Source organism: Oncorhynchus mykiss, chromosome 2, assembly GCF_013265735.2.
Source record: "Oncorhynchus mykiss isolate Arlee chromosome 2, USDA_OmykA_1.1, whole genome shotgun sequence".
Taxonomy (NCBI): Eukaryota; Metazoa; Chordata; class Actinopteri; order Salmoniformes; family Salmonidae; genus Oncorhynchus; species Oncorhynchus mykiss.
The window spans coordinates 65,345,013-65,367,166 of NC_048566.1; the positions used below are offsets into that span (position 1 = coordinate 65,345,013).

The 22,154-nt window shown below is 41.5% G+C and overlaps 1 protein-coding gene across 6 annotated transcripts in view; it reads right to left on the reverse strand.

Moving 5' to 3' along the window:
- Positions 1–20,987, reverse strand: part of ntrk3a (neurotrophic tyrosine kinase, receptor, type 3a) — a 254,726-nt gene extending 233,739 nt beyond the window's left edge. For 5 of the 6 annotated variants that reach the window (XM_021568366.2, XM_036953153.1, XM_036953144.1 and 2 more), the window contains exon 1: positions 20,418–20,986. In XM_021568366.2, coding sequence (XP_021424041.1) covers positions 20,418–20,656 — 239 coding nt within the window. In that variant the 5' untranslated portion in view covers positions 20,657–20,986. Of the gene's footprint in view, positions 1–20,417 lie in introns of all 6 variants that reach the window. The other variant, XM_021568341.2, reaches the window with a different exon arrangement.
- Between the last annotated feature and the right edge of the window lie 1,167 nt (positions 20,988–22,154).

Below are 22,154 nucleotides of genomic sequence, written 5' to 3' on the forward strand. Positions count from 1 at the left end.
TCTGATCCGACTGGACTGCTGCCCCTGGTAACTAGCCACTGATTTTCATATCATCCAAATACAGAAGAAACATTGGCAGAGGAAGGAAGCTTAATGCAAATATCTTTGTTTTCCAACCTCTAAATTGAGCCTGGTGGGATAAACTGCACTGATGCAATGAGTACCCAATCATCAATTGAGATTAGTGGGGTTCTTGGGGATGGCTAGAGCTATGACACATTATATACAGTCATTTTCATCCAGTGACTTCCACTCAGTGCTAAAAGCCCTCAGAAAATGGAATGAAATGACAGTGATTAATGTGTTGCTAACGTCCTCAGCTGAGCATCTCTACAGAGAACTGGGGTAGACTAACCAATAACGTGTGTGTGGGGAAATGATGAGCCGGAAATCATGGAAATGATGAGCCGCCAGTTGGCCCTCAGAACGTTCTGAGGCAGGCAGTGACCCAAACTCAAAATGGAAACAGGAGGCCACTTTAGTCCACCTTTTACAAATCAGCTGAAACACGTCAGCCAATCTGCTGCTGTTGCCCCTCCCCTCTCCTCATCCCTCACTGCCAATCCCTAACAAGTGATCCATGCCTTCGATAACATCTTAAAAAGAGCAGGGTGACATACAGGAAAGTGGCTATACACTACCATAACAGATGATAAATACCACATCCACTTGAGAGGGGAAAGCATGAGAGCGGATGAGTCATGAAAGCACATTTGACATCCGTGAGAGGCAGGAGAACTCACCCACCGCCACTGAGGCACCATGTGACTCCTGCACACATGGAGAGGGCATGTTGAAATACAGTATGTCTGGCTGACTGGCTGGCTGTGACTGACTGGCTGGCTGGCCTGGAGTATGTGATTGATAATCACCCTGGGCTGAGGCTGGCTCATAAGTCACTGCAGTGATTGAAGGTGCCGCCCCAAAGTGAGGGTGCTTTTAAATGATTGATTGCATTCTGGACTAACAAGAGGATCTAGTCAGCACTGTAGAGGCTTAGGCATGATTGACGGCTCCCGTCGCTGCAGGACCCCCCCCCCCCACACACACACCAACGTGACCCCCACTCCATTAGCTAACACTGTGAATATGCCAGCAGCATTTACTCTTGACAGTGCAGTTACTGTAGTCAGCCTCTGTGAAGGTGAGCGTAGAGCAGGGATCATCAACTAGATTCAGCCGAGGGACGATTTTACTCTTGAGCGGATGTTTTGGTGGGGACCGGAACATAATTACTAATAATTTGTAGACTGCAAATGAACCGCCAAAAAAGCCCAAACAGATATAATATTTGACTAAAACTGAATCATTTCAAGCCTTGCTTACAATAAAAATCAATTGGAACTGATTTCCTGGTGTTTGTACAGTCTTTTCTATCCCTGGCAAAGAGAATCAAGAGATGTCTCATTTTTAGTACTAATGCATCAACATGCACACACACACACAAACGGTATCTGCAGTTGGTAACATATACAATATAAATGATAGAGATGTAGAATGCTCAAGAACCGCCTTCAATGAACCTATAGGCTGTGCTTTGATTCACATGTAAATGTAAGTACCACAGACATAGTCAGTGGAATATCACAGTATATTTTATGAGTGGTGTTATGAGGGCTTTGTTGTTAAGAAACTCTTCTTTCCAGCTCTTTGTTCTTCAACGTGTTTTTAAGCAGGCATCGTCTTTGTTCCCCTGCCCCGCAGTCGTCTGTTGCCTCTAAAGGGGCGCGTTGAAGGAGGGGGTATTTCCCCCCTCAAAGGGATTAAGCTACTTTGAAAAGGTTATCTTGAGGCTTGAAAGGAAGGGAGCAGTCTGAGGAAAATAAGAGGTATGTGTCTGAGTTATGATGAAAGAATTTTGAGAGGATAAAACAACAGGGGGGGATTACTATGATCAGGGGAGGAAGAGCCGATATGTGACTAATAATGGACAGACTGGCAATGGATAAGACCAGGGAACTATCTCCGCCCTCTCCTGGGCAAGCATCATTGGATAAGACCAGGAAACTCTCTCCATCCTCTCCTGGGCAAGCATCAATGGATAAGACCAGGGAACTCTCTCCGCCCTCTCCTGGGCAAGCATCATTGGATAAGACCAGGGAACTCTCTCCGCCCTCTCCTGGGCAAGCATCATTGGATAAGACCAGGGAACTCTCTCCGCCCTCTCCTGGGCAAGCATCATTGGGCGATTCCACGCCAGCGGGAGCAGATTATCCTGGCAATCGCAGACTGGTGTCACAGATTATCCTGGCAAATCTCACATGGAAACTTTCTAAATGCTTTAAATGCTTTTGTACATTTGTATCACAAACCATTTGTGAGAAAATCATGATGAAAGTGGCCATTTTATGCACTTTTTAGACCTATTCAGACCCTGTGATCTGTGAAACGTACATGATACAGACAACATCTTGTTGTCATTATACTCCTTATAGGGTTTTTTAACATATGGAGTATGATTTTGAAATACAAAATGTTCACATTCATTTATTCAACATTAAAGACAGTAATATAATATCTCAAAACCACCCTTTTTGATGTTGTTCATTTTAAGACATTTTGTTTGGAACAATATGTTCCACAAGTACCATTTCCAGTGGTTTCCATTTTATGGGCACCACCAACACAGTGAATGGGAAAATGCATTTAAAGGGAACTCTCACTGCTGGTGATTTCCTGAATGTGCAATCTTAAAGGAGGGCTGTGATTGGTTAATGATCGATAATGTCAATTTATATGTATAAAATGGGTCATATCATTAAAAGTACCAGAGCCTACCAGAGCCCAGAGCTCACTCTGGAAATATGATTAGTTTGAAGAGTATATTGTTACAAATAATATGTCTAAAAATAAGCTAATTGCCAGAACAATCTGATACCCCAAATTCCGGTCCCGCTTGCATGGAATCGCCCCATGGCATTGTGTGGAAAAATCCCCTTCAGAACACAACAGGAAATATGGTAGTGTTTCACAAAGCCCAAAACCTCTTGAGCAGTTTTCACAGTACCGCTGTTCTTTTTATGCAGTGCATTCAACACACCAGCATACACCAGCAGTATTTCATACAAACAAAACTCAAGACACGACAGCTCTGTATATTTAGCGGCGGATAAGTCATTTGGTGTTCTGAAGCACTGACCCCTCCGCCTCACTCAGAGCACAGGGGCTGAGGATGACACACATTAGGACAAAACACCATCTACCCTACTCTCCACCTCCCCTCCACTCATATAAGACAAGCATGGCATGTCTGTCAATACAGCGGACAGAAATAACCCTGGCCTCATGAATAGATGAATAATTCAAAAGGGGTCTGCCCTCTCTGTACAAAGGCACCCCTAGGAGGGGATAGGCAGCCGTCTGGGAGGGGCTGCGAGGGGCGGGAGGGAGAGGTGAGCTGGGATCTGGGATCACTATCCTCTCGTCAGACTCTCTCTGTGCAGACATGAGACATGTTTCCATTTCCTCAGTGCCTATTCTCAACATAGTGGAACCTCAGACGTTCAGGTTAGTCAAGATCTATGAAAAGGAAACAGCCCACACACAACAGCCCACACACAACATTACAATCATAACTCATAGAGATTTATAATTGCAGCAATACTTTTTCCTAGATGTGTGGGGTAGCACCATATCATTTCTAGAAACGAAACAAATGATAAGTAGATGCCCTGAAACAGGACCGGTTTATTACTAATCTTCCATTTCAACATAAAAGATGGCGGTGTGTGTACAGCTGTAAGATCTTCATTTGATCACTCTTTTGTTGCATCGCAGGAAATGAAGATGAGCTTCGTGATTTACATACATTCACTGAAAACCCACACGGACAGTATTTGACTTTTCTTGTAGCCTAACCACCATTCAAGCAACATTATGGTTTAAACATTCAAATCCTCTTGCTTATTTTGCTGTGACAATATAGGTGAAATTAAAATCCTACATACATTATGTATGTGGCAGCCCACAAATCTTTGGGGGCGCAAAGTACATGAAGATGGGTGGGGGGTGGTCTGGAGGGGGGCTAGGACCCCTGTCTGTAAATTTGAGAACAGCTTTTTCCTGCAATCTGGAGCCATAATCATTATGCTTAATTCTATGTAAAAATATATATATAAAACATTTGAGCTGTCTGTATACTCATGACTGGTGGTACTTTAAAGGCAGTAAATTTGCTTCTCTGCATCTCCGCTAAAATCTGGGTAAATTATTTAAAGGAATGTGAGTCTTATTCATGACATTTTGTAATTGCTTGCTTTTTCTAAAGTCTACCAACCTTGCCAGCAGGCATGACAGTTAAGATAGACAAGCTAGCTACTCTAACTTGATTGATAGACTGAAATGGCATCTTGGTAGCTAGTTATGAGGTTGGGAGCCTATCTGGGCTAGCTAAAGTCAGCTTCATAAAATTGCTAGGTGGCTAGTGGTATTACAGAGAAACAGCAGATCGTAGGGCATGATGCCACTGTGCTGGACGATCCTTTTACTTTGAAGAATTTAATTAGGTAGAGGGTTAGATATATCTGCAGGGATAGTATAGCACTGAGCAGGGAGAACCTCTCTTAAGGGTATTGGTACAGTGTGTGCACTGCAGAAAGGGAAGGGGGGGTTGCTTTGTGAATTTGTGTGCTGACCGAGAATGAGGGCAGGAGCCGTGCTGAATCCTCCATCCTATCTCTCAGTAGACCTACTATCAGTATACCTTCCTCTGGAGTGTGTAAAAGAGCTTTTTTCCACCAGGCAGGAGCAGTCATGAGCCTGGCTTGAATTCAATCTCTACAGTACCACGGCCCTGCAATGATTGCCGCTGCCGCTTCTGCTTCCGCTGCCCACACATTTCTCATTGCAAAATGTATTGACAGATGGTACTGTTAGGTCTGGTATTCAGCATCCACTGGGAAGTGGTGATGAACACTGATCACACAATGTCCAAAACCCTCAGTGGGTTAGACGCAGAAAGAGAATCATGGCAGGGTTTGAATAGACATTCTTTGTAGGTGTCACCTATTTTATCACCAGTTTCCGCATCTGCATACTAGAATTTGACATGGTTATCATACTAAAAACAATGTTACAAAAATTGTATACAGGCACTAACACACGCAAACACAAACAGGCCGGCATACACCACACACGTACACCAGTGACGGTCGATGCCATTTAAGATTAGGGAGTATTAGATATTTTATATTTTTTACATTGATAGGTAGGTCCCTCCCCGTTTCGTTCTGTTTGCTTACGTTTAAGAAATGTTTTGCAACAGAATCGGAGGTATGAATACACCCTTGAACACCTGCGCACACAATTCACTTTCATAGCAGCCACATACAGCATATGCTACCTGTCCTCCTCACCTTTTCCCTTCGCTTGTGGACTTCAGTGCACAAGTGCCAACCGCTAGCCGTTACACAGCCGACATCATTGTCACCATATTAATGGTATAGTCAACAAATTAGAACTAACGCATTATTAACCCCCCACAATCCAATCCATGTGTACAATCACGCAGTACAGTGTACAGCAAGCAGTTTAGCAGTTACACTGGCAGACTCCAGTAAAATAATAATAATATAAATAAATTACAAATTAATTTAAAGAATTGCAGTGTTGCATAGCCTTAGCCAGCTAACTAACATCAATAGCATTCCTCCCTGTTTGAGTCAGGTTGCTAAATTAGCTGCATTAGCTAATTACGTGAAAGGCAAACTCTCTCTCCCTCTCTCTGCTGTTGCTTCTCCTTAATCTTTGAAGAAATACGTTTGTTAAAAATTGTTCAAATTACCTTTCTCTCTCTTTTAGTCAACTACTCAACAAATGTTATGTACTGCAGTGCTAGAAAGCTGTAGCGTGTCATAATTACTTTGTAAGTCTATGAAAGGGGGTGAGAACCATGAGCCTCCTAGGTTTTGTATTGAAGTCAATGCGCCCAGATGAGGACGGAAAATAGCTGTCCTCCGGCTAAACCATGGTGCTACCCTAGAGGGTGCTGTTGAGGCTACTGTAGCCCTTCATTGCAAATAAGTGTATTTTAATGAGTTATTTGGTGACATGTTCAAATATTTAGTATTGTTTTACCTAAAAGGATGTTTTATGAAAATCATTAGGATGATCCTCCCCTTCCTCCACTGACACACACACACATTTCAGTCAAATATATAAGAAATCACTTCAGCATAATCTGATACTAGAGTGTTTTCAACAAAAGTTATACTACCATCTGGATTAGCCCCTTATCCAAATATGAACACCTTTCCAGGTGATTTTTAAAGCTGAGATCCGCATTAGGGGAAACAACGCTAGAGGAGAAGAGGAGCTCCAGCGTAGTGGTAAAATAAATCATAGTACATACTCTGCTGTTCTGTCACAAGTTCAACGATGTCTGACAGAAATAAAACAGTGTTCGTTATTTGAAGTAACGTCTTTGTTGTTGTAATATCGCAAAAGGGACTTGGCACTTTCACCGCTACAGATGCCAACGTCAAATTATTAGTGCCTTTGTTTTTGCAATTTGGTGAAGCCGTAAGGGGTCTGGGGCACTGGGATTACATCATAACCTCAATTTTCTCATGTATTGCTTTTTCGGTACGTCACACATCCAGACTCTGCTCAGCCAAATAGATTTTAATGCACTTTGAACTGATCACACATTTGATGAGATATTAGTCTATAGATGGTGCCTCTACTTGGTGAAACCTGTTACAGGGGAATGGAGGAAAGCTATACAAAACGTAATAGGAAATCCTTTCATTTGCATACATTAACAGTCATATAGAATAATGAGAACCTAGTGTAATGTTGCTTGTGCTGTGGCTGTTATTGCATTATAATGACTCACAGTCTGAAATATAATCCCTACTCTTAAATGCAATATATTGTATTTTTTAGGTTTGAAACACTTAAAAAGTCATTTAAATTGCAATCCAATTAGGTCTACCAGTCTCAAACATCCCATTGGGTGACACAGTTGTAATTATTTGGGAAACGGTAACTGTACAGCGCTCTCAGAGTTTCCAAAGCAATTACGAATGAATTAAAACAAGATATCCCGACAAATTTGTGATGAGTGAACTTGAACTAAATATTCATTGTTGATGTGCTGCACCCATATCAATTTTAAAACCTTAATTAATGTAAATTACTGTTAAATCATTCTAAATCATCACTTAATGACTTGACATACCAGTACAATTGGAAGAAGTAAAAAATACCTTGGGTAAACCACTCTACAAACAGACAACAGAGTTATGAATATTGTAAAGACAAAACTCAGACTCACAAAGGAGAGCAACTGCACAAAGACCTTATAAACTTTTCAAAGCAGGGAAACAGAAGTACAGAAGTACAGAACGGCTTGCTGATTGTCGCCAGTGACACCAGCTGTGGTCATTCATATAGCACATTAAGGTCCTTTTGAAAGAGAGGTAAAGTAGCTACATTAAATTAGACCAATCTAAAGAAAACAGGGTAACACTTTACTTGACACCTAGCGTCATAACATGTTATGACACGGTCATAACCATGTCATAATGTGCTATAACGGCTTATCATACATAACCTGTTATACTATGGTCATAACACTGTCATGGCACATACAGTATATTTACACTTGTGACAAGTTTTTGAGTTATTTTATGTCTGTTTATGACACCTACATAAGAGTGTAAAAACCTGCAAAACCTGCCACGGTAGTTATTTTATGTCTGTTTATGACACCTATAAAACAATGTCAAAACCCACAAAACCTGCCACACAAGGCAAAACATTCCATTACAACATAACCTAAGTGACAACAGTATGTTTATTTTATATTTTTTATTGGCCATGTTAAATGATCATTGTAATTGCGCCCACATTGATGTCAGACATTAATCTACCCCAATGCTCTGCTGTGGATGACTGGGAAGAATGCAGGAACAGATTTCAGGAGCAGGACAAGACACCCTCTTTTTGACTGATAACTGATATAAGGGCATGTACGTGATAGGCCTATCTGGCATATATGATGGTCATAATGCTTCTTGACAATGTCATAAAGTGTATTTTCTTAGTGTAGGTGTAGGTGTCATAACCAGCTACTAAAAAAATGCAAAACATGTCACAACAGGTATAAATATATGGGGGGTGTTATTTATGTCAGATGTTATTTAAGTGATAATGCCCGATAAGCGGGTGTTTGGAGGATATATTGGCACGGGTGTTGTTAGGCCCGAGACTTCGTTTGGGGCCAGCAAACCGTGCCAATATATCCTCCAGGCATTATCATATAAACATGATCACTTTTATACAACGGGTTAACGGGTTAACATATTCAAATAATGATTGGCATATTTTCATTAAAAACGTTGGTTTCATTCATTCATTCATACTATTTCATCCTTCCACGAGATATAGTCCCGACAAAAATCTAGGGTTGCTACCCAAGCCGGCTGGTCATTTGTTCTATCAGTTCGGTTGCTAGAGACGCGACCCGGTTGTTAAGTCTTTTTGTTCGATATCTATGGACGTGACCCAGTCATTTGTTCTAAAAGTTATATTGCCATACTGGCTGGCAATGTTCTTATCCCTTGCTTGCTAGCTAGCCAACTACAGCTAACTTACATTCACGTCAAATGTCAAAAAGAATAACAACAGTAGCTGCATTTGCATTTGTTTAATCTGTTTTCTAGTGACATTTATTTGGATACATCCATAACAATAAGCTAATGAGGTGCTATTTCACCTGGCATAGAAAACGCTCTCTCTCATCAGGACACTGTTGTCATTAAAACCCATGTCATGTCGGTTGCTAGAGACGGTATCTATAGAAAATGGGTTCTCTCGTCAGGACATTGTTGTTCAGAGGAGCTAGCCAACAACACAGCTAATACAATCACTTCATACACTGAAGCTTTAAAGACTGCAAACTAACTGCACTTCGTTTCGTTTGGCCTTTTTTCATTTGACATTTCTTTGTATATATCCATAGAAATGATGCCATCTGATTCATGATTTCGACTGGCTGAGAAACGCTGCCTGTCTGTCCCGACTCCCGACCCCGACACGTTCATTACTATAAGATAGCTGGAGATCGAATTTGAATATTGAAACAATGTTGCAAATGTCAGAGAGACAGACAGCAAGGTTTATACAAATCTCCGCTGTTGAAAACGAAATGTTAAAAAAATGTCTAAAAGAAATGTGAGATAATGTCTAGATGCTTTTTAAAGTTTATAAAGTGCCTGGCTGGGCATATTAGACAGTGGATTGCGCAGTCAGAGTACATAAGCATTTTAAACGTCATAGATTTAGCTGGTGGCAACTTGTGGAATAGACACCGGCTGAAATGCGTTTTTAACCAATCAGCATTCAGGATTAGACCCACCCGTTGTACAAGACATATTATAAACTGGGTGGTTCGAGCCCTGAATGCCGATTGGCGGACAGCCATGGTATATAAGACCATATAACACGGGTATGACAAAACATGTATTTTTACTGCTCTAATTACTACATTGGTAACCAGTTTATAATAACAATAAGGCACCTCGGGGGTTTGTGGTATATGGACAATATACCACGGATAAGGGCTGTGTCCAGGCACTCCGCGATGCGTTGTGCATAAGAACAGTTCTTAGTCGTGGTATATTGGCCATATACCACACCCCCTCGTGCCTTATTGCTTAATTATAGCATGATTATAACGTGTCATGTCAATGGGTGTCACGTAAAGTGTTACCGAAAACACAAGTTCTCATTTAGATGTTAGCAAACAACACAGGAAATGCTGTGGCCTGGCTAACAGTACCAGATAGGTCATTTTGTAGGCGGAGAGTGGCCTAAAAGAGCTGAACAACCACCACAGTACATTAGTCTAAGACTGCTACTACAACAGCAAATGCACTGAACAGGAAATACTTAGTGAGACTAATTGACAGGAATAAACAGTGAAGCAAATCAGAGAAAACGTAAATAGTAAATAAACCGATGTACTGAGGACAACTCTCTGAATCATATCTCAAAGTATATTAGATGTGTATTCTCATCACTGAAATACCACAATTATTATGTTAATAAGAACAAATAAGATACCTACTTGGTAAAGAAGTGTTTGCTATTATTCACTAGATTTCTGTTTGATGTGTGCCTCACTCTCCTTCCTGTTTAGATGAGAGGGTTGGAGAGAGTGGTCAAGGGGCGGGGAAGGGGCTGGTGAAGGAGCTCTTTATTCATGCAGAGGACATGAAGCTTCTCCAGACTCATTAAAACCCATGTCACGTTGTCTGGGAACACTCTCCACTCACTCCACCCACACCCTCTGTGTGGCCTTTACTTTCCGGGCCCCAGTCTCGCCTGAGAGAGAGAAGCGTCGCTCTGCTCGCCAGCGCCAGCCAATGGACGGTTGTTTACACCATATAGAAGGTGAAGCAACAAGGAAGGCTGTCGTGATTGTTTTTCCTGTACACAGATCTGCTCTAGCTGTACACAGATCTGTTCTAGCTGTACACAGATCTGTTCTAGCTGTACACATATCTGTTCTAGCTGTACACAGATCTGTTCTAGCTGTACACATATCTGTTCTAGCTGTACACAGATCTGTTCTTGCTGTACACATATCTGTTCTAGCTGTACACAGATCTGTTCTAGCTGTACACAGATCTGTTCTAGCTGTACACAGATCTGTTCTAGCTGTACACAGATCTGTTCTTGCTGTACACATATCTGTTCTAGCTGTACACAGATCTGTTCTAGCTGTACACAGATCTGTTCTAGCTGTACACAGATCTGTTCTAGCTGTACACAGATCTGTTCTAGCTGTACACAGATCTGTTCTAGCTGTACACATATCTAGTAGGCTGCCCTGCTGATTTGTCAAGGCACTGGTTAAGTTTTAATACGGCCAGGGGAACTTTGGAGTTGGATCAATAGAAACTAACTCACCAGAATGACTTCCTGGTCTCATTCTGTCATGGTGAGATAGCTGTTTACGTGCTCCTAATATCAGCAGGGCAATGAGACATCTCATCCTTGGACCTTAGCCATTCTCTTGACCACCAGCCCAAAATGGTTTCAATAAAATAAATGGAGGTCAAGACACCGGTCTGACAGCTAGAAAACTTTTCATTAACAAGAACAACAGCTTAGCAGCCTCCTTTAGAACTGAGGATGGGGATAAACACTGAAATATATGTTCTATAACAATAGTGGGGGAAAACAGTGAAAACACCTTTATTATATTCATATCATATCATATTCATATCATTTTGTTTATGGCTATCAAACCGCAGGGAAAACTGTTATACTACTACAAGTATATTTCCTTTCCCAAACATTTAAATAAAATGTCAGGGACTCTCGATTAGACTTCAACCTACAGTAATATGCACTAACGTGTGTCCCAAAGTAGCAGTTATATCTCAATCTATACCAGCAGCCCACAAATGTATAGCTAAAGCAACTCCAGCATTCCTATGAGAGAGACAAGGCCTCCTTGGATGCCCCCCCCCCCCACCAGAATGTGAAGTACAAAGTGAAAGTGAGGAACAAGTAGAAGGTGTGAGCTGAGCAGGTGCCTCCTGCCTCCTGAGATATTCCACTGGCTCTTGCTGCATATCAATGAGCATTACAGAGCCTCGGGGCTGTCTGCACAGATATCCACCCAGCACAGCACAGCACAGGCACCGCCACCTTACTGCTTCAGGTTCAAACAGACGCCGTAAGACAGCAGCCGCCATTGATCTTCGCAAACTCTAAAGGTTCCATCACAAAGTGCTTTAATACATTTGGGAGGTCACTTCATAAGGATACTTTTTACATGCATAAAACATACACCATTGGAACTGCCCTAACTGCTGCAGTGTCCTGGAAAGTGTCCTTTTTCCTACCTCTGCATAGTGTTGAAATATACAGGTCAGTGAGGAGGTCATTTCAGTGATGTGTTCAGACATCTTTAGAACCATAGGTCTGGGGATAGCATGCAGAATGAAGGCTGTGCCACCGTAAATCTGCCAGCTGCCAACTAAACCAAGAAATGAACTGCTCAGGATCATCCACTGTGCTCTACAGTCTATCAGGCGCTTCATTGGCCCTGCAATGAATAAAATATAAGCAAGAACCAGGAGAGAGAGAAGGGGGGGGGGGGCAGGGAGAGGGGGAGAGAGAGAGAGAGAGAGAGAGAGAGAGAGAGAGAGAGGGAGGAGAGGGAGAGGGGGGGGGGGGTATTGGGAGGGATTCAAACTGAAACTGAAAACTCGGGGAAAAAATAAATTACCTTATTCATACAAATGATTGAAACATTGTAACAATCACCACAACACTTTTTCTGAGAATTAGATCACAAGTGTTCAGTATCATTGTTATTGCATTAGATTCCCATATAATCATTTTCTATTAGGAACCAGAGAGACCAAAGTGCATCCAGACTTCTAATTTGTTTCCCCCCCCCCCAGACAAGTCACATGAACAACATATTACTAAAGCTGTCACATGATGAAATACTGGAAATATATAGTGTATGTCTCCGTAAAAACAATCAGTGAGTGACAGCAGAAGATATACAGTGTTTTAGGGGGAGAGAAAGGGTGGATTGATCAATATTTCAAAGCGGTCTGGAGACATTGTTTGAAAGGAAGGCTGAGGCTCCTCACAGAGAGCAGCCACTGTTTGTAGATGGCTCAATGGCAGAGAGGAGTGCCAGTATTGTTACCCACTCATCTACAGTGAAACAAGAATTGGATAAGGCCAGATTTAACCAACCAACCAAAGATTGTAAATCTTTAGTTTAACGAACAACGAACATGAAGGTACATTCCATCTCTGAGGATAAAAATACATAGATAAAGTCCTACAGTGTCTTGTACAAAAATATCCACTATGACACTGATTTTCCCTAGTGTTACAGTAGGTAGTTAATTTAATCTTCATAATTTTATTCATAGTCTTTACACCTCCAGCCACAGGAACTGGTAACGTAGGAGCCAGTAACATATACAAGAAAAGGTCTCAGTCGAAGACAAGGGGCTGGCAGAGCATTTTGTGATTTGCTCATCATCTCAGCAGGGGAGTTAGTTGTCTGGCACATACACACACACACACACAAACACAGTATTTTAGTGCTATTTATATATACGGAACAAAAATATAAACGCAACATGCAAAGTGTTGGTCCCATGATTCATGAGCTGAAATAAAAGATCCCAGACATTTTCCATACACAAAAAGCGTATTTATCTCTATGTTGTTTACATCCCTGTTAGTGAGCATTTCTCATTTGCCAAGATAATCCATCTACCTGACAGGTGTGGCATATCAAGAAGCTGATTAAACAGCATGGTCACTACACAGGTGCACCTTGTGCTGGGGACAATAAAATGCCACTCTAAAATGTGTAGTTCTGTCACACAACACAATGTCACACATGTCTCAAGTTTTGGGTGAGCTTTCAATTGGTATGCTGACTGCAGGATTGTCCACCAGGACTGTTGCCAGAGAATTGAATGTTCATTTCTCTACCATAAGGCGTCTACAACGTCGTTTTAGAGAATTTGGCAGTATGTTCAACCGGTCTCACACTTAACCACACCAGCCCAGGACCTCCACATCCAGCTTCTTTACCTGCAGGATTGTCTGATACCAGCCACCCAGACAGCAGATGAAACTGAGGAGTATTTCTGTCTGTAATAAAGCTCTTTTGTGGGGAAGAACTCATTCTGATTGGCTGGGCCTTGCTCCACAGTGCGTGGGCCAGTCTCCCAAGTGGGTGGGCATAAGCCCTCCCAGGCCCATCTATGGCTGCGCCCCTGCCCAGTCTTGTGAAATCCATAGATTAGGGCCTAAAGAATTTAGTTCAATTGACTGATTTCCTTCTACAAACTGCAACTCAGTAAAATTGTTGACATTTTTGCATGTTGCGTTTACATTTTTGTTCAGTATAGATGCTGCTGATTCAAGGTCTACACTACATTATATAACAATGTGTTTAAGCCATCAGATGCAATGTCACAGACTGTATGTGCATTCATTCTTTACAATAGATAGGTTAAGAGTCCAGTCATTGCTCATGTTCTCCACACCAGGGAATGCACATACCAATGAGGTCAGAGAGGTAAACGAGACTGACATTGATCATCTTAATAAACAGGCAGGAATGTAAAAACAATGAAACAGGGACTCAATGCATGTATTCCGTGTATTGAGAGACGAATGGTTGCAAGAATTGACCCAGGGACTCAATACAGTGCATATGCATTCCGTGAATTGAGAGAATACCAGTTACAAAAGTTCAGTAAGCATGATGTACAGAAGCACAGTTGCACATGACCTGTCCATCTAGTACAGTGAACATCGTGTTCTGAACAATTTCAAATAAATGGATGTTCCCAACTGAGAAACACGTTGGAGGAGAAAGGATCTCAAAGATCAATACCATATAAAATAATGTACACCCTAACTATTTCTTTCCCCAAAACATCACACAAACAAAAATATTGTTTCCGGGGGAAATTGATTTGTTGGACCTTGACAGTGTCCGTTGTCACATAAACACATACAGACATACAGTACATGGGTCTATAATATAAGACTATCCCTGCAATTGATCTGTGCCATTATCTATTTCAGAAACAGGGTTGCCCTCTGCATAATGCACATTAGGGGTCACACACACACGGGTGGTAGCATAATGGCCCTAGTCAAATACATAATGCCTTTTCAGTAGGGGTGGACAACAAGACAAGAGGGAGTATGCTTTCTGTTATCAATTTCAAAAAGGGACAATGGTCGCTAATGTTATTGGAAATCATAATGAATCATATGAAAGGTCAGTCATGCATGCAGGTATATTTCCATCCCAGTAGTAATGGTGCCCAAAAAGCTGTTCAATCCCTCAAGGTCATCAGTGGGGTCGTTGGACTGACCGCTCACTATCCTAGTTGGAAAACACCAAATACAGCAACTGTTTCAACCCCAACATGAATGGACAAACTAAGTTGTCTTAAAATCATCACATTTTATTTACTGAAGGCTATGCTACAGTATATAAACAACCTGTAGTACTTGACTGTGATGTTTTCATGTTTACCCAATGTCACAAAAGGATGAGGAGCATGCCACATTCATCATAGCATTATGTTCAGTGTTTTTATATCATGTGGTTCTTAAACACAAAATTGATTGGACTACATATGCTATATCTTTCTCAGTCATCCAGGAAGTGGCTTTGTCACCTCAATGCACATTATGCTATTCACACCGTGTGCTGCTGCTATACCATGGAAAAGCTAAACGCCTCCAGATTCAAAACATTTGAAGTACGCTGTGATTTCTGACTTGATCTTGTCAACTGACAAAGTGACATTTGATGGAGTACTCGGTTGGGTTTCTGCATGACTGGCAAGGTTCCGCCTGTGAGTTAGCTCCAGCTAGGATCACTGTAAGGCCAATCCTTAGAGAACGGCTCAGGATCATAGATAGCCTAGCAGTAACTATAGATCTGAAAGCAAAGCTGAAGCTCAAGATGTTTGTATGCCATTTGATGACAGTTCATTTCCTAGATCCAGCTCTCAGATCTGGTGAGGCGGACCTCAGCAGAGAGACGCCAGATTGGTTTAAAGATCTGTCCACGGAGATACGACCAGTCAGGTCGTTGTACTTGTACAGTTGTACTTGAGAAGAAGTAACACACCTGGCGGTCACTTAACATGTAAGTTGATCAATTATGATAAATGATTAACAATAGATGATGAACCATCTCTAAACCACAAAGCATGATAAACCATATTTTCACCAGGTAAGGGGCGGGCATGGGTCCACTGGTACACTCTGCCTTAAAGGGACCTTACACAGATTACACTTCTACAACAGCAATCATAAAATATGCACTCCAAAATGGCAGTCACCTCCTCCTCTTTCTCACATATACTGTATGCCTCAATCATGTTGAATTCTGTTGAATAAAGATTTGTGAAAACACTCTGACAGTCCTTCCATCTGTCAGTCTGTACACAGATGTACTCCATGTACTGTACTCTGTACTCAACTGTGTCGTTAATTCGCTCTGGTTTAAAAGAGGTGCTCCATCTTCCTCTGAGGCAGAGCAGGGGGTGTGGGAGGAGTGAGGTCACTCACAGATGTAGCCTCCTTTTCATAGCTTCCCCACATTTTGGTGAACATGTGCAGGCTAACTCCCACTCTCTTAAGTGTAAGCTTTCTGAGAGACCGTGGAGAGATAGCAAATTGCTCAACATACACTACAGGACCAAAAGCATGTAGACACCTGCTCATTGAACATCTCATTCCAAAATCATGGGCATTAATATGGAGTTGGTCCCCCCTTTACTTCAATAACAGCCTCCATTCTTCTGGAAAGCTTTTCCACTAGATGCTGGAACATTGCTGCGGGGACTTGCTTCCATTCAGCCACAAGAGCATTAGTGACGTTGGGCACTGATGTTGGGCGATTAGGCCAGGCACGCAGTCCAATGTTTCCCAAAGTTGTTTGATTCGGTTGAGGTCAGGGCTCTGTGCAGGCCAGTCAAGTTCTTCCACACCAATCTCAACATACCATTTCTGTATGGATCTTGCTTTGTGCATGCGGGCATTGTCATGATAAAACAGGAAAGGGCCTTCCCCAAACAGTTCCTACAAATTTGGAAGCACGAATTGTCTAGAATGTCATTGTATGCTGTAGCATTAAGATTTCCCTCCACCAAACCTTACAGTTGGCATTATGCATTGGGGCAGGTAACGCGTTCCTGGCATCCGCCAAACCCAGATTCATCCACCGGACTGCCAGATAGAGAAGCGCTGTTCATCACTCCAGAGAATAAATTTCCACTGCTCCAGAGTCCAATGGCGGCTTTACACCACTCCAGCCGATGCTTGGCATTGCACATGGTGATCTTAGGCTTCTGTGCGGCTGCTCGGCTATGGAAACTCATTACATGAAGCTTCGTTGCTTCCAGAGGCAGTTTGGAACTAGTGAGTGTTTCAAGTGAGGACAGACGATTTTTACGCAATATTTGCTCAGCACTCGGCTGTTCTGTTCTGTGAGCTTATGTGGCCTACCACTTCGTGGCTGAGCCGTTGTTGCTCCTCTTCACAATAACAGCACATACAGTTGACTGGGGCAGCTCCAGCAGGGCAGACATTTGATGAACTGACTTGTTGGAAAGATGGCATCCTATGACGGTGCCATGTTGAAAATCACTGAACTCTTCAGTAAGGCCAATGTTTGTCTATGGAGATTGCATGGCTGTATACTCGATTTTATACACATGTCAGCAATGGGTGTGTCTGAAATAGCCAAATCCACTAATTTTAAGGGGTGTCCAAATAGTGTATATAATGCTCAAGTAATCTTTCAAGCCATCAGTATAGTAGGCTAGTTGTTTTTAAAATAAGCTGACCACAGCCTCTGAATTCCAGGATTTAAAAAAATGCACAGAAAACTGGCTTCTACAGAGATTGGCCTTACTAAGTACAGAGAAAATACCATTATCCTAATGGATACTCTTGACGAAAACAAATAGTCTCTTCTTAGGGTACTAAATAGACAAAGTATACACAGAGGAAATATATGAGGTGAGGTAAACTGACAGATAATCACACACACACGCACACACACAACCTTGAGCAGGAGTAATGAAAGGAAATAGGAAATATAACATTTTTGAGACTGCACAAAAAGCGCTATGTGTTGCCATTTGGATTGGCAGCAGATGTGCTTTCCCTATAATTACTGATAGCACTGTGATAGGAAGGACTTTGTCTTAAAAGAGCAGCACAAATTGAATGCCAACAGTATGTCAATGACAGCAAAAGGCCAAAAGCGTGTCTTTGCACCTCCTCTATAGGGAACAGGGTGACTGCAATTCATACGGATATATGGCTATATCATGCAAATCCACCTGTTGTATTGTGAACGTGAACATTGAAGACTGGTCAAAGAGTGAGGCTGCTCGAGTCTTAAAACAAATGTGCCTCTCAAAGAGAATAATTTCCTCCTCATTGTCTATGCAGCGAAACAACCCAGCCTAATCCATTTCAAACACACTTGGTTTTAGAGAAATGTCCATAAGGATTAGCTTTTTCAAACATGCTCCAGTAAGCCTAACGAAGAAGAAAGATTGGTCACACAGAGCACTCCAAGCAGAGTATGACATTACCATGCCCCTGGATGATACCCCTCATGCTGCATACTAGCCTGCCATTTTCAGGAGGAAATAATACTGCCAACAATGTAATCCATTAAAGCCTAGGCCTGACTGCCTACTGCCTGTCAGAAGCAGAAACTCAGACATAATAACATGGCATCTATGATGTTTTGGTGCAATATGACATTTAAAGCATTACATACATAAGCCTACATTTGGATTCAATTGAAGTTGAATAAAATCCTATATTTGAGGTATGCTGCATCATTGGACAATCACAATACACACACCCTTCCAAAGACATCTTTGTGAATATTCTGTTACACAATTCCCGACATAATTGTTGAATTTTAGAAATTGAACTCTGAACATCTGTGCCATGAGACAAATGTAGCTATAATTGAGGCCGATAGCTTTCACATTTACAATTAGTTCATGGTATATTCAAGGAAATCCTTAGGTCTACTCTTATATCGCATCGGTGTTAACAATATATCGTGTATGTGCAGGAACAACTTCTGCATTTCACTAGTGCAGATTTTCTTCACGCCTACACCGTCGGCTCCCAACCCAAGTTAGTGTGTGGGAGCTGTCCAGTGATAGGGGGTGCTGAATGACTCCTACACACATAACAGCAGAAGCCATAAGATGTGGCTCTTTGCGACAGCGCTCAACAGAAATCACGCCACGAAAAGAGAATAATGAATTCCAACATTCTGATAGAGCTGGTAGCCTACATAAAATAACGTTTGCAATCGTGTCGCTCTATCGAATGCCCAAGAGTTGTCATCTCTGTAAAATAACAACCAGCAGCCCCTCTAGTGGCCTTGTAGGGGATGTGGAATAAGAAAGCACACTAAAATGATGACACCTACAAAGTCAAGACAATCTGACTGGTGCTTGTGTGCTTGTTGTATAGTGTGCTTAGCGATTTATAACCAGGCGGCATTGTTAGAATTAGATCGTTGTAATTATGCATGTGTTTGACCCACAAATGGGGTCTACATCCTAAGCACTTAGCAAAACATTTCTTCTCAGGCTATGGAAATTGAGTGGATTCAGTGCAAAGCAAAGAGGTTGTCATGGCACCCTCGTCCTTGGCAAATCTCATCAAAGAATCATTAATGAATTGGGGTTTTGTTCAACCAAAATATTCTCTTCAGCTTGCGATGTAACGGCCCGGATCCAACATCTCTCCATATATTGATATTGATGATATTGTTTCTTTCGTTTCTCAAACTACTATTCTTCTGTTTTCTTTTCCAATCATTTAGAGGTGAATACAAACGGGTGAAATACAAATTCACCATGCTGTGAGGAAGAGCCCTAAATGGCTTAAAATTGTAGCTGAAAGAGCTATGAGCGGTGGGGGAGATGGTTCCTCTCCGGAACTAATGGCATTTTATTTATAAAACAAAAGCCTTATAAAGGGAAGGATGTCAACAGTGTCCGTGCTCTATTTTTACGGACACATTACTTATAGAGTCCAAAAAATACTTCCCATTGGGAATAAATGAGGGGGAACCTTCTGTCAAGGACATTTTACTTTTCCCAACAGGTTTAAATAGCCTTTTTATGTTATCAACATGCGGGTACTTCATCAGAATAGCCACTGATATGAGTGAGTGACATGGTTAAAAAAAAAATAGGAACATCAAACCTGGCTGATAACACAAACTTGACAGGGTGGCAACCAAATCTATATAACGACGATTATTTTGAGGTAGCGTAATTGCACGGACTAAAATGTTAAATTGTTTTATGATCAAGTAGCCTTATAATAAAACATGACACGGCTACACATTGAGAGCAGATCGAAATAAATCTCTCTCTTTCTATCTCTTGGTTTAAACATTTCACTAAGTCCAGACCACCTTTTCAGACGTTTTCAAACGTTATCAATTCTTTGAGTCGCTGACATGAATGCAAAACAGTTAGAAAGGAGGCAAACGCGGGTCTCTTGAGCAATAGTCGGTATTTGGGGTATATGAGGGCCAATGCACCAACAGGTCTATTTGGACAATTACATTGATTTTTTTATATATTTCATTTTACTTGTGGCTGGAGGACAATCTTTGACGCTAACGACGTCGTGTGAAAGGGATTTCTAGATACAAAATGTGTTAGACTCAGCTGAATCTCTGACCAGTTAGACACAGGTTTGCAGTCTTGATTATATCACCTAAGGAGGTGCGGCGAGAGTAAAACAAATAAAATACAGGGACAGTTGTGGTTCACATGGGCTCAACATATGATGCACGATGGCCCACAGTGGGCAGAAATACTTACATTGAGGTGATGTTCTTGAACAGATCTTCGATGCTGTTATTTCCATTGTTCCCAGTATCTTGCAGTGCAAGCAAAGGAAAGAATTTCCCATTGTCAGACTTATTGCAATAGATCTCAGTTGGAGAACAGCTGCAGGTTGGCGGGCAGTCCAGCATATTGCTCAAGTAGTCCTGAAAGATGCTCAAAAGAAACAATACCCTCCACCAGCAAATTCGTGGTGGAATAAAAAATAAATCCATGATTTAAAGTTTTGGGGGATAATATCCTTGAGCGTTTCTGAATCTCCTAACCGGAGCCCGTCTGACTGCAATTGTGTGGTGTGTGCGCGCGGGCGAGTGAATGTATGGAGGTTTGTCAAATTGACACAATTGCGGTAATGTCCATCTATTTTATAGACGAGAACGAATAATAGTAAAAAAATACTCCGTCAAATTAGAAATGGTTCAAGAATCACTACTCCGGGCTTGTCCTCCTCTCTAGGTTGCATGGTATAGGTTGCCCTGACTGTATTCAGGCTGCCGTTAGCTGTTAGTTCCAGGTTGTTTTAGCACCGCTCCAAGACAGATGGATAGCGCATTGGAAACAGTGACGGGAGAGAGAGCAAGGTCCATGCTCCAAGCATCAAGTCCCACCTACTGGGCAGAAAGGAAACTGACACACCTGCAACACAGGATGCAGCTCAATTCAGATCCTAACAGCCATTGCAGAGTGTGTGTATAACACAGTAACAACAGACTACTCATTTATGGTGTTTTATCATTAGACCTATGGTTCGATGTTCAGAATTTACCCATTGTTCGTCCAGGCAAGCATGTCTCCTTTTTAGAGGACTGTCTGGCAAAGTATGGAAACAAAACAAATATATACAAATATGATCAGATCAGTGCTGGTCTGCTCCTACTTGTATATATTTTTGTGAAAATATTTCACTTAAGCTTGTCAAAGGGTAGACCCCCCCCCACACACACATTTCACAAGAAAATACACTTTTACCCAGTGTCACTTTGCACTTAAATTGAAACAAAAATAAATCCAGGCTAAACTTGACATTATTTACCATGCAAATCCCACTGGGCACAAACTGGTTAAATCAACGTTGTTTCAACACAATTTGTCAACGTATTGTGACGTGGAAACCACGTGGCAACTATATTGGATTTTTAAAAAGTCATCAACGTTTTGAGAGGGAAATTACAACCACACGATTATGGCACCATGGTAACACATTTCAACATAGACAAACCTTGTATAAAATGTTGAATTTGTATGTTTGAAACAACTCAGATATTCAGCACTTCCAATGGATCTATCCATAGCTATCCCTTCAGCCTTCCAAGCCCAGTCCTGCTTAGCTTTGATGTTTGTCACTGCCTATTACCAATGTGCTACCATGATAATGATTATTGAGAAATCTCCACTTATTCACTGTTGCTATCAAAGTCATTCCAAAGGGTAGGTTTAACAGAGCAAATGGAATGTGACCATACTTTATCAATCATATATCATCAATGATGCTATTTAGGCTTATATAGCATTTGGAAAGTCATCAATGGCTATTTTTTTAAAGGCCCAGTGCAGTCAAACTTGATTGTCTTGTGTTTTATATATATTTCCACACTATGAGGTTGGAATAGTACTGTGAAATTGTGAAAATTATGATAACGCCCTTTTAGTGTAAGAGCTATTTGAAAAGACTGCTTGAAATTTCAGCCTTTTGTGGTGGGATGGAGTTTTGAC